Raw genomic sequence first — 13,706 nt, forward strand, 5'->3', positions numbered from 1 at the left:
GCGTAACACGTGCATACAGGCCATCTCAGGCATCATCGGGGTAAATAGGATTAATAGCCCAAACCTGAAAAGTGTTTCATGATTCTTCCTAATTGTAATGAGTATTTTGAATGCCCATTTAAATTATTAATATAATGGGCAATGTTTGGATCAAATGTGTTAGAAATCATGGATATAATAAATTCTGGACGAAATAAGCCTTCAATTTCCTTTAGCCTAACCTGCATCTCCTGGTTCGCATTAAAAAAATCAACAAATAAAAACTAAATAATATAAAGTCCTAATACTCAACTGGACTTACCTATGTAGCTGAACAATGCAGAATAATACAGCAAACTCTTCTTTATTTCAATTATCACTTCCAAATAAAGTTTGAAGAGGATGAGGATGATCATAATGGAAAAAAAGAAAACAAATGAAAGAAAGAAAGAAGAAAAAAAGGTGAACTACCCTAGTCCAATGGTTAATGGATAAAAAAGCAAAATGAATGAGCAAACCATTAATCTCCTAATACAAAGTATATTCTCATTAAGATCATGACTCGTCTATTCATGTATATATAATAATCAGGAATGAATAAAATCCACATATCATTTATTAAAGTATCTGTATTTCATATAAAACACAGCCAGAGATTGACATTTTGTATCAATTCATTGTACAAAGAGTATTTTCTGCAAACATGGGATGACATTCTTATGGCAAAAAATATGGAGTCTGTTACAAATAAATCAGTCACATTACTGATTAGAAGTTATAAATATAAAATTAAGTGAAGAACAATGTACTTAACTCAAGATATGTAAAGTAACTTCATCACTGTAAAACAACAAACGTCTTCAGTATTCTCAGTAAATTAAAACAAGCAGATTTACAATATAGAAATTCAGACACATTCTTCTGAATAAATATTTCAAAATAACAACATAAAAATGTTTGACCATTAACATAATGACTTCAAAGGGCGCTCCGACGGAATCATTGCCTTTTAATCCTCAAAGTTTTTTTTCAGGATCAGAAGTTTTGGCAACGATATCCTTTTTAAATGATGCCATGCAACTTTGAGGACATACCATGAGCTTGAAGGGAACTAATCAACCATTTCTGCACCTCCAGGAACAAGCTGAAAAGAAGAGAGCAAAACATTAACACAGTATAAAATGGTTATTGGTTAATATTTTACATAAATAAATGTGCTAGACATATAAGGTCATATACACAGTACAGAAGAAACAAAATATATAGAAAAAAGGTCTTTAAATTCAGATAACCCTCCCTCATTCCCCTAAATACAGGACAGACACAAGTTAATGCTTATTATAATAATGCAAAAATTACAAGAGGAAATTTGATCTAAGAACCATGCAAAAGGTCCAACTTAAAAATCTTGTGTTACCTTTAGCTTCTCATTTACAAATAACAAGAAATCAAAATGCACCAAAACCTCTATATTCAAATGACTTTCAATTTGAACAATCCAGTAACTTTACTCATTAGTAAAAATAATTTGACGTGGCATGGAATTATTATTACGTGCATATCAGTCTGCTTTTTTTCACTTGCAATGGTTTATAAAAGATATTTCTGTGGGAACTGGAACAATTACACCAGTTTCAACCAATTATTATGGAATAAAACCAATTCAATATTCAAACAATTTAATACAATACAATAACACTAAATAGGCACATTCACAGAAGCCCCATTTCCATGCCTCTAAACTACTGTACCCTCAATCAGCGTAAATCAAAAGGATGGTCCGACCCCTAGTTAATAACAATAGATACAACAGAATGCCAAAGATACAGCAAGTTAAGAAAAAGGTGTATAAGGGAACATTAAATCACAACTGTAATTTCATCTGGCAAAAATAAAGAAACCAAAGAAATACACTACTGATGTAATTATTGTGATCTAATCGGCCCAGTGTACAGTAATAATTCATGCTTTCTGATTCTGGAGCACCAAATTTTTAAATTTACAATTAATAAACCAAAACTAATGCTGCTTTCCTCAAATACATACAAAGCTAACTCTAGAAATATATTCTCATCTCCAATTCCAATTTCTGTCTCACTACTCTTGAAATTCCAAGCTGTAGCAACATGGGGGTTATTATTAAAATAACCCTCATACTAATGCCAAGGAAAAATATCAGATAAAGCATCAGCACCAATCTTCGGGCAATAATGAGGCAAACACACCTAGACATATAAACAAATCTGCTTTATATACCCCAACTTTCACTCCATGGCAGATTCAAGGTACATACATCAGTGAAACAACTATGATTACTTAAGTCCAATCATTCTTTCCTTATGGTTGTTATTTTCCAGAGCTCCAATTTCAACTTGCCGCATTAAACCATTCTAGACTCGTTAATTTGAAAAAATTACTAATGGCGACTGGTATGGGTAGATTGAGAGAGGTGTAGGGTATAAAGATAACTAGGGAGATGGCAGTGGCGTAGGGTAAAATAAGTTCATTATATTTTCTAATTGTCTCTCATCTTACTGATAAGCTGATATTGTACATACTGGGGCAAAAAAATTGCAACTTGCCTTATCCACTTATATACTTTTATTGCACATATCTTTTGTTGGGTAACTGGGTAACTAGCACAAATAGAGATGAAAGTTATTAAGACAGGTAGCAAAGGAGAGAGAGAGACTGAGTTCTTGGCCTTGCCAAAGGTAATTTTGTCACCTAACACACAAGCCAGCATATTCCTATGCAAGTATCCATCACTCATTGATTGTTTTCATCAATTAAGTCAGACATCTTTATGATGATGGAGTTTATTTATTCACTATGCATTTGTATGTTTTCATTACATCACTCTGGGATAATCATATATATATATCAGGACATTCATAATGCACTTTGTACTGTCCAGGACAACAGCTCTATTCATATTATCTGTATTGTCACATAGTGGTTTAGACAGCCTGAAATTCAAGTAAAAGACTAGGCAAGTAAGGACTAAGGTAAGAACTCTATTGAAAATCTATAGGGGATTACGAAACAAAAAATTATAATTGGACTAAAATGGAACTATAACATAGCTTGAACAATAATGGATGCTTTGGAATCTGTGCAATGTAGAGCCAACATCTGGCAATGCCTTGTGAAAAGTATGCTTAAACTAAGTGGGTGAACCAACTCTGAACGCTAATTGTAATACAGCTTCCAAAATCCATATTAAGCACACACAGATACACATACTATGCTATGCTTTACTGTGTAACTATGCTATAAATAAATGAACTACACTAAATGTTTCAGTAAGCACAAATAACCACTTAACATTCAGACTTGTTGAAGACTACGATTTATGCTCAAGAACTGAGAGCTGAATCAATTAGTTATAATTTGATACAAAGACATCTACCTCACTGTCATCATTTGAGTTCTACAATAAGCTGATGTGATAATGAAGCATAATCCTTGTTACTCCTGTAAACCTGCTGCCTCTCACAAGTTCTTGTTATTTCTTTCAACCCGTTATACAAATCAACCCATTGGTGATCGGGAAGGCATCGTACATACATGTCATACCTACTGTGAGTTTAATCTATGAACTGTTTACACAAAGATGGCTCTACAAGCCACATAGATGGCACTACAAGTGCTTAGTTAACAATTAATCTACTACCTGTCGTACCTAGTCTTCTTTTTATCCTTTTCCTCAATTTTTGGAAATATACAAGTATATTACTTTTTATTCCTATCATTATTGTTAATAACTTTTAAATAATCATAATGTCAATAACAACAGCAGCAGCATCTTGTGGAGCCACCTATGTGGAAAAACATTTCACAGAACAAAAACTAAGTGAGTGAACATCACACATTCTTGGCAGCATTGGGTTAAACATTGTATCAGATATATAGAAATGGAAAATTTTAATCAACTTTCTCAGTATATATGTAAATGATTGCTACAGTGTATAATTCACACAATTGTTGCACAATGGACGAAACTTCATCGATAATGAACTATATCCATGTTGACAAATGTAGAAAAGGTATGAATGAGACTGGATATCTTCACAATACAAGAGATGTATTTGACTGGTTTTGATTATGTCTTCGTCAGAAATACATACATGTATTTCTGACGAAGACATAATCGAAGCCGGTCAAATACATCTCTTGTATTGTGATGATATCCAGTCTCATTCATACCTTTTCTACATTCATCAATAATAATAACCCAACCTGCTGCCAACCCCCTGACCACACTATCAAGCCCCTCCCAACCTTGTCATCTGAGATACCACAAGTAATCCTTTATGGGGGAATGTGGGTGGCTTTGGAGGCACGTGGACATCATCAGACTAGAAGGGTTCAGGATCAGTATTTTCCGGTCTCTAAAGGACAAATCTTAACAAGCTCCTAAAAGAAGACGAAGAAAAAGAATAAGAAAGAAAAAATCTTAGGACTAGGAAGAAACCCCTCCAAAATTGTTGACTACCAAGATAATAATATTGAAAAAGAAACTGCTTATCTACATCAAAATAATCGACCAGAACATTGATTACATCAATTGAGTTAGACCAAAATCAAAACAATATTGCAATATCTTAGATGATGATAATCTGATAAGTTGAAAATAGGACTGATATTATAGATATTATGGGATATTGACTATTCACTTTTGGAATATAAAGGGACATAACAAAACATAGTTTTAAAATCAAATGAATAGGTTTGCACAATTACTGATCTATTCAAGCAGTCTTAACATTATTAAAGAATTGCTAGATATAAGGATACTTTATTTGGAAGAGCAATAAAAAATATAAGCACCTTTTCCAAAAAATTAAATGTTGAAATCAGTTTCTTTTCAAAATATAACACATTCGGTTCAAGCATACAGATAATTATAAGCATATACATTATATATAACCATAGCTCTTTAGTTTGACATCTTTTTTTTTTTTTTTTTTTTTTTTTTTTTTTTTTTTTTTTTTAGACCAAATATGGATAACTTATCTATACACATTACACACACATGCATACAGAACCAAAATTAAAAATTAGCACTTAAATAGTAAACATCTATATCCAGCATCCCTATGAAAAATCATATCAATTCATAATTCTGAACTTCCATTTATTATCTATTTTTTTTCCAAACTGCTCCAAGCTTTGGAAACACATTCAAATCCACACAAACATGACCCACTTTGAAGGAAAAATTTGTAAGAAACAATCAACATATCATACAATATCTGCCGGTTCATTAAAATTGTGCGAGGTCGAACCCTATGAATGTTCATTATATGGACTTGCATATACACTGAAATATACATATAGCTATAAGTAAACATATACGGGAGAAAAAGATACATAACTGTATAACTTTCTGATAGATAGACAGATAAGCCCTTATTTCTGTGTATATGCATGTCCGTATATATGAATATCAATTGGGTTGGGCCTTGCACAATTTTAACAAACTGGCTGTATGTCAATCAAGTACAATATAAGAACCATTCTTAACAAATAAACACAAGGTATAAAAGGATCAAGGGCAACAGATCTGTTCTTTCTTTCAGAATAAGAATACCATCTCTATTTCATTTGATGTATGAGTTTGGTGTGAATGAATGTAAAAGAACGAGAAAGAAAAAGTGAGGGTATATATAGTTTCTGAAGTATGAAGAAAATTATTTTACACAAAAAAAAATGTTCCTCTCCTGGTATGTGAAATGGTTACTGAGCAGAGCTGCAAAATTTAGAATAGTCACTGTGTGGTATAGCAAATTGAGAGAGGAGGAGGAGGAATAGGAGGAGAGGAGGAGGATTTAGTTTTTTTAATTCCATTTGTTACAATGGATATTCTTTACTGTGACATACTGTCTGTTTTTATTTTGCCCAAATCTCACCCTATGTGCAAGGAGTGGCCGGGGTTACCACTCACTGGCCGGGCGTGGGATTGAATGCAGGTCCACAAGATTGCTAAACCAGCACCTTACCACTGCGCCAGCACAGCACACAAGCAAGGGGGGGTGGAGGAGAAAGAAGAGGAGATGGTGGATAGAGGAGGCAGAGGAGGAGGAGGAGGAAGGAGGAGCGTATAAAATTTTGGAAAAGATGGATTACTATTTTCCGATTTCATGTTGCAGAAGAAAAGGATTAAGAAACTGAAACAATATAATAATAATAATAATAATGTTGATGACATTATCAATAATAATCAGACACAGAGAGACTTCAAAACTTCAAGCAGATAAAACCTTTTGTAAGACGAGAATTGAAGACTAAGATCATCAATTAAGATGATGAGCTAGCAAGCTCATGCACAATACAAACAAAAAGAACCAAAGAATAATAACAGGATCAAATTCCCATGAAAAATAATGAATAAAAACAATGATACACCCTCCCATATTGACAGCTAAATCTGTAACACATATGTAGCCAACAAGTTTGACAGAGATCAATCAGTTTCAGCCATTAGAAAGCATATGTTGAGAAGCAACAGACAATAACATTATACTACTAATGATATGTCAATTGAAATTATATATACTGATCATGATAAAAAATGTAGAAAAGGTATGAATGAGACAGGATATCTTCACAATACAAGAGATGTTTTTGACTGGTTTCGATTACTTCTTCATCAGAAATACATGTATGTATTTCTGATGAAGACATATTCAAAACCGATCAAATACATCTCTTGTATTGTGAAGATATCCAGTCTTATTTATACCTTTTCTACATTTTGAAAAATCTCATAGTGCTTCAAATTATATTAAAAAATAATTTCCAATACCAATGGCACAAGTAACATATCTCAAACTATCCAACAATTTCGTAATTAAAAATGAAAAGTGTGATTCATACCATAGTTATGTGATTCCCATTGAGGAGGATCTGGTCCAACTGTGTGATTCTTCTGCCCTCCGGCGTGCTCTCATATTCAGTTACATCCTCCAGCACCATGTTAACAAAGTCGTCAAAGCCCAGGAGAGTTCCAACAATTTCCTTGTCGCTCTTCATGATGATGTGGATGCGTGAGCCTATGCATTTGTCCACTAACTCTGTTGGGTAAAAAACACATCAGTAAAATACACATCGACACAAAGATGCACACAGATATACATGCATACATTAATAAGCCCCTATAATATGTACCAGTGAAAAGGTCAAGATTATAGCAACACACATTTAGACAAAAAAACTGGGTTTGATTTGTACAATGAGTTGTAGTTTTATCAAGTTGATGTTTAAAGATGACCAGATAGGCTAGGAGCAACCATTAACTTCTGACAGGGGAAAGAAAGAAAGAAAGAAAGAAAGAAAGAAAGAAAAATTAGCTTTCACTTTCTATTGTTGCTTTTTGCATGTTTTGGTTAGAACTCTTGAATAAAAACAATATATTTACCTTACCACACACATTTAAAAAATACTGTAATGGGAAAATATTCTTTTATGGTACATATTAATAACAAATGCTTACCACTGTCCTTTGAAGCTATAAAACTCAAAATGTTAAACATGGTGCCATAATCTCATGTACTGGAACTTTGCCCAGTAAGAATGGGTATAAGGTAATATAGGTTTCAAAGACAAGTTTACCAGTGTCAGGAAACTAATAGTACTACAGCACATTGAGAAGACTGCCTTCGGGTTTTCATAAAATTTAGTAACACAGAAGTCAGGATTCTGAAACTAATCACATCTAATCATATCTTGATAAAACAATAATGTTACATATTCTAAGAACTTTAACTTGTATTACAATTGACAGAATATAGCCAATTTCTTTGCAACTGAAAAAGGATTGCATGAAATTTATTATATGGTTAACCACCCACCAATCAGTGTATTAGTGATATATACTTTTTGTCTGTGATGAACTTTTTCAGTAAAAGAATCATAAACATTCTCATCCACTCTCAACTTTTTTTTTCCTGTTCTTATCTAGCGCATACACGCGTGCGCGCACACACACACAAGCACACGCACACACACACACACACACACACACACACACACACACACACACACACACACACGCACACGCACACGCACACGCACACGCACACGCACACGCACACGCACACGCACACGCACACGCACACACACACACCTCTCTCTGTTAAGACTGTAGACAAGAAACAGTTTATCTAAACATAAACAGTTCTAGCAATTACATGATTGCCCTTCCCTAAAAAAAGTGAAATTTAAGTTATCCTCTTCATCCTTAGTTAATTCAAATCTGTTTCAGTGCTTCTTTCATATTCTATGTTTTTTTCCCAACACATAACATCAGAACATATCCAAAACTGATTTAACAAAAATGTAAAATGTAAATGTAAAACCCAAATTGACACCACATCCAACCTGTAAAGTGAGGACCCTCAACCAAGTGTATTTGGACTCACATAGCTCAAGATAAAACACCATCACCTAATAAGCACTTAATAACATCAAGGACCTGCCTGTCCTAGACGAGCTCAACACAAAACCCACCACAGAGGAGCTAAGCAAAGGGACTGATGCCTTAACAAATGCAAAAGGACCAAGTGATGGTGGATTACCAGATGAGATCGGTGGAAAGTCAGCCTTACTGGAACCACTTCACAAACTCCTATCCTTCTGCTGGATAGTAGGCAGAGTACCTCAGGGTATACCCAATGCCAAGACTCCCACTGTGTATAAAAACAAGGGGGACTGCAGGGACTGTAATAACTAGTGACATATCTCCCAAATGAGCATCATTAGAAAAGTCTTTGCCCAAGTCCATGTAGATCACATCTATCCAGAATCAAAGTGTGGGTTCAAGTCTAAGAGATTCACATGGTTTTCACATGAGAGTTGACATGATTTCCTCTGTGTCATTCCCAACAGAAGTATTGAAAACAGCAGATGCCATCATATACTGCCTTCATTGATCTTCCAAAGGTATTTGTCCTCCGGAGCTTGTGAGTTCTGTTTCTGCTGCTGAAGAAGATTGACTGCACCCAAAATTGCTCAGTTACTATCTCTTTCCATGACACCAAGTAGGCTGAGGTGAGCTTTGGTGGGAGGTCCTCAAAGCCCTTCAACTAACTGATGGAAAAAAAAAACAATCCTTAATCAAATATTTCAACAGTATTAACCAATATAATGTAACTGTAAAAATGGTTATGGTGGTCACAGAAACTGCCATTATAAACAATAGGGCCATGATTTCTGTGGCGTCCACACCTTGGGTGCTGTGGCAAACAACAATAACGCTCAATATATGTATATACTCTGGGGACGTTGGGGTTAGACAGGTAATCATCAAATAGGTTTTCAAGTTCTATCTTGCCAAAATACATGCTTGCCTGTCTCAGAAAGCTAACAGGTCAAGGGAGACTTTTCGCCTCTATACCTGTTGGTGTTACGACAAAGATTAACCCCTTGGATCTGGTTGCATGACGGAAATCACAGATCTGAAAACCCAGGGAATGGGTTACGTAAGTGGTCAACATCCCAGGCATTACACTTCACATTCGTTTATAGATGGGAATAAAGCTAAAGCCCCCTTTTAAGTGCCAAATCAGTCAAATCACACTCCAAGAGGTCTGTGCACTCATGGCAAGTCTTTTCCGTCACCCTGGCCTTCCTCTTGACTGTTTTTTCGCTTCACCCGGGCTATGGTCCATTTGCCCGGTTGACGGCATATTCACGTCACCTGGGCAGCTGCCCAAGTTTTTCCTTGATGTTACTGCAACGTCATCCAGGTCTAAGGGGTTAATAAACCTCCACCACATATAACTAGATACATTCTGGTAAGAGGGTTAACAATGGTAACTTACCTACTTTAAATAATGCACAAGCATATACATAGGTGATTTCAAGGTAATTCCTTAGAGTACAGAACCACACACAAGAGACTATGTCCCCAACTCCATGTCACAAAATTTAATCAACAATCTAAGATGCCATAACTGGGCTATTCCCTTAGGCTCAGCTCCACAACACTCCCCCAGCAAACAATGTCTTCACTTTGGTATGAACAACAAAATAAGAGCTGAAACTTGGGAGCAATATGTGGACTTAGGCTGTGAGCAGAGCTTTCACCAATCTTTCTCCTTTTATCGTGGCACTACTGTTTGTATATAATGATCTAATGATTATGTCTTGTACTGACAACTGAAGCTTTTCCTCCTCTACAAGAATATCTATCCTCCTTGCGAGTCCACACGGTAAAGGTTAAGCAATTTTGTCATCAGGGGGTTAAACTGTGGTTTCATGAGAGCCACTGGAGCTTCAAACAATGGCTGTCATGACAACTGAAGTAATTCATGTAATTACTGTGCAATTTTTTCCATGTTTCATCTAAAATTCTGATATCATTGACAATGACAAGTGACTGCGGGTACATCAGAAAAGCCAAACTGGTGCCCTGCACATGTGTGGTGAAACAAATAAGATGGCTGTATCTTGACATGAGAAGATGATAGCATTCTCAATTATAATATAATACAAGTTTCAAATATATGGTCACCAATGTCAAGACTCTAATAGTACTACAGCAGTTTGAGAAGAAGACTGTGCCTTCAGGCTTTCATAAAATCTAGTAACAAAGAAGTCAGGATTTTGCAACTAATCACACAGCATCATATCTTGATAAACAATAACGTTACATATACAAAGTCTTCAACTTGAATTACAATTGATAGAATACAACACTCTTAGTTAGGTCAGGTTAGGTCTGTACTTATTACCCGGCATATTTGTGCCGTATGCCTAACCGCGAGAAATCAGATACAGCTGTCGTATGTGTAACACTGTTCAAATATATGATGTCAGTCTGCAGACAGCATTTATAGTAAAGATATTAAAAGTAATGGTCCAGATTGGAAACTTGATTGCAAAGCGCACGTTGGAGTTGTTGTTTAGAAACAGAAACTGCGCAGCTACAAATACAGATTTATACAAAAATGCGCAGCTGAGAAAGAATTGTTACTAGTTTCGTTGGTCCAATCAGCCATTCATTGGCTTCAATTCAAGGAATTCCCAGTCCACGGTTGGGCGTTTAAGCCTCCAATTACTAAATGGTGCGGCTGATAGAAAAGAATTTGTCCAAATGGTGCGGCCAGAACCACGGCTAAGATATGTCGTGCACAGCAAACTTTCCAATCTGGGTAATGGCATATTTCCAGTTTCAACCTGCCTCTTTTTTTTTCTTTTTTTTTTCTTTGGGTCTCTCTCTCTCTCTGTCAAATAACTGTAATTTTTCATTTACAACAGAAGTACATAAGAGGTCAGTTTCATTAATTCACTCTGTCAATTGCATATATCATGATCAAGAAAAATACTCTACAATCTGGACACAATATAAGAGAACTTGAACTGATTCTTTAATAGAAAATAAACTGACAGACATTCAAAAGCACCATCTTGCCAGAATACTCATGCATAACTATTCTACCGTTTGTTGCCCTTTGCCAGGCATGAAGGACACAGTGACTACTTGATACTGCACCGAGAACTGCAACTAAATATCAACATGAGTAGTATTAAATTATCCGATACCACTAGAATAGGATTACTTTAGCTTTAATTGCTGTAAATATTTATGGTGACGGAGTAAAATTACAAGCAGCTTTAGGTATTTAAAAACATGGAATTGCATAATCCGGAAATGGATAATCGGCTTTTTAATAAAATTGAATAAAGTGAAATTGCAACGTTAAAGCTTCAGTGACGTGACCATAAACATGTCCTTTGCGCTGGAAAAAGTAACAGTTTGACAAGAACAAGAAAAGGAAATGACAACAAATCCTGTATTTTCGTTCCAAAATAAACCGAAGACGACACGAGACGCGACAAAATCCTTCATTTCTATAAATAACAATATGTTAAATATGTTTAAAATAGCGCAGAATATACCCTAGATATCAAAGCTTCTTCATATAATAGTGGCATATAAAATGTACTCGTAAAAAGAGCGAATATTCAAATTTTTACCGAGCGGAAGAAGTGTTGAGGGATTTGAAGCAGCCATGACGCCTGAGGTTGGGAGGTACACCTTCGGAATGTGTGTAAACAAATCGTTATTTTTGCTAATGTGACCGATTTTGAGGATGTGTCAATAAAATTATGGATAATTCGTATTTGTTAAGTGCATAATATCGGTTTTGTACTGATTTTAATGGAGAAACTACTAACTTTTAAAGGTAATGATCCATGTTTTATTATGTAATATATGGCTTTTTCTCCAAAATCAGAGATGAAATCAAAAGAAAAGAAATAGAAACCAAAATGTAATTCATCGTACTCTAATTCACACTATACTAACACCATCACAAAATAAGAATCACAAAAACAAAAATCAAAACACAAAATCCGCAAGATGTCACCCCCACGTCGGCATCTGTCATGGCGTTTTGTTTTTGTGATCGAATTTTGGGAGGCAAGATGTAATTCCTCGATTTAACGGCGAATTTTATGCGGAAGGCGTCATCATGGAGCATTTTAGCGACGACTCTTCGGATCCGGACACTCCCGAGGTGTTCAAGAGTGGTAAGTACGGATCTTGAGTTTGTTTTATAGAGAGAAATGAGCGAGTCTTTGTTGGGCTCAGGATTTTTACTCGACTCTGGTTGTCGTGTAGGCGTGGTCTTTGTAATTGGGCTTTGCAACTCCCTGCAACACGGGATGAGCGGTGTTGTTGTTCTCGGGAGATGTAGGAGAAAGAGCTGTGTCCACGGTAGAAAGGTTGTCATGGGTTATATTGCAGGCGAGAAAGGTACAGCTCCAGGTCGGATCGCTTATGGATGTCTTCTGGTGTAGATATTTCGTTTTGGTTTGTGGGTATTTGACCGGCAAGCTGACCAGCGACCTTGAAAATGGGATTTGTTTCGTGTTAATTATTATCCTATCATAACCTTGATGTCAATAAATCTATTGATCCTTGAGCTTGGTGCATAATGCAATGTCAACAAGGTACACCCTTTGTAAATGCACTCTTTTGTCCTTTTGGATAATTATTACGAGTAGGATCACTTCCCCCTCTGACTAAACCCTCAGTGCTCCAGTCGACAGCCCAACCTATTTGAATAGACCCTTATCCTACACCTACACCTTCACCTAGTTAATGTATCATCCACCTCCTAATGGAGAAGGTTACCTCCTCCTTCTTAATGGGAACTTGGCTACAAAACATTGATGATGCATCTTTTCATATCTTGCTACATTTTTTCCGTTACTTAAGCATATTATTGTATCAAACAGAGACCCATTTCGGTTACACTGTAAAGTTGTGTTCTTTAAATTTGTCTGCCAGTGTGTTGTCTTGTTGCTCTTGCCGTTACCACGTATTCCATTTATATTAGAAAGTGAGAGGCTCCTAGAATTCTAGAAACAAGATGATATCTGTCTTTTTGAGTGAATTAGATATGTGTATGAATGATGTATGATAACTATACTTTTCTTCTCATGGATTTTTGTTGTTGTTATTTTTTTATTTACTTTTCTTTCAAATTTTATAGGAGAAAGAATATGAAACTCAACTCATGGGCAATTCTCTTATCAATTACCTATATATCTATATCTGTATCTCTCTACCATATTTATATATTAGTCTGTGAAGTTTGAGGGTCAGTTTAAAAAACAAGCAACTGGTAATATTTTAGTGTTACTATCAATAACCATTACATGCTCTGCAACAGCTATGCCATTTATCATGTGATATGCCTAACCCTTGCTTA

At 35.6% G+C, this 13,706-nt stretch overlaps 2 protein-coding genes across 3 annotated transcripts in view; one reads left to right on the top strand and one right to left on the bottom strand.

Annotated features, from left to right (window-relative positions):
• Window positions 1-590: 590 nt before the first annotated feature.
• On the bottom strand, window positions 591-12,085 carry LOC113810869 (U6 snRNA-associated Sm-like protein LSm5). 2 transcript variants are annotated; one of them, XM_027362514.2, is made up of 3 exons: window positions 11,965-12,085; window positions 6,862-7,058; window positions 591-1,123 (listed from the first exon to the last, which is right to left on the bottom strand). In XM_027362514.2, the coding sequence occupies exons 1-3, from the start codon at window positions 11,999-12,001 to the stop codon at window positions 1,091-1,093; spliced, it is 267 nt and encodes an 88-aa protein (XP_027218315.1). In that variant the 5' UTR covers window positions 12,002-12,085; the 3' UTR covers window positions 591-1,090. The 2 variants fall into 2 exon arrangements, with proteins under 2 accessions (XP_027218315.1, XP_069979949.1); XM_070123848.1 differs by lacking the exon at window positions 591-1,123 and adding an exon at window positions 4,258-4,398.
• A 288-nt stretch (window positions 12,086-12,373) lies between these two features.
• LOC113812135 (trio Rho guanine nucleotide exchange factor) overlaps window positions 12,374-13,706 on the top strand; it is a 416,228-nt gene continuing 414,895 nt past the window's right edge. The window contains exon 1 of the mRNA XM_070123392.1: window positions 12,374-12,519. Coding sequence (XP_069979493.1) covers window positions 12,462-12,519 — 58 coding nt within the window. The 5' untranslated portion in view covers window positions 12,374-12,461. The remainder of the gene's footprint in view (window positions 12,520-13,706) is intronic.

The sequence above is a fragment of the Penaeus vannamei genome, chromosome 7 (genome assembly GCF_042767895.1).
Source record: "Penaeus vannamei isolate JL-2024 chromosome 7, ASM4276789v1, whole genome shotgun sequence".
NCBI classification, from domain to species: Eukaryota; Metazoa; Arthropoda; class Malacostraca; order Decapoda; family Penaeidae; genus Penaeus; species Penaeus vannamei.

Bases quoted from the DNA above. Each gene is read 5' to 3' on its own strand.
- LOC113810869 (XM_070123848.1), bottom strand. From the start codon at position 12,001: ATGGCTGCTTCAAATCCCTCAACACTTCTTCCGCTCG. The intron at 7,059-11,964 runs GTAAAAATTTGA...TTTACCCAACAG, and splicing joins CTCAACACTTCTTCCGCTCG to AGTTAGTGGACAAATGCATA. The intron at 4,399-6,861 runs GTATGAATCACA...GTCTTCTTTTAG, and splicing joins ATGGGAATCACATAACTATG to GAGCTTGTTAAGATTTGTCC.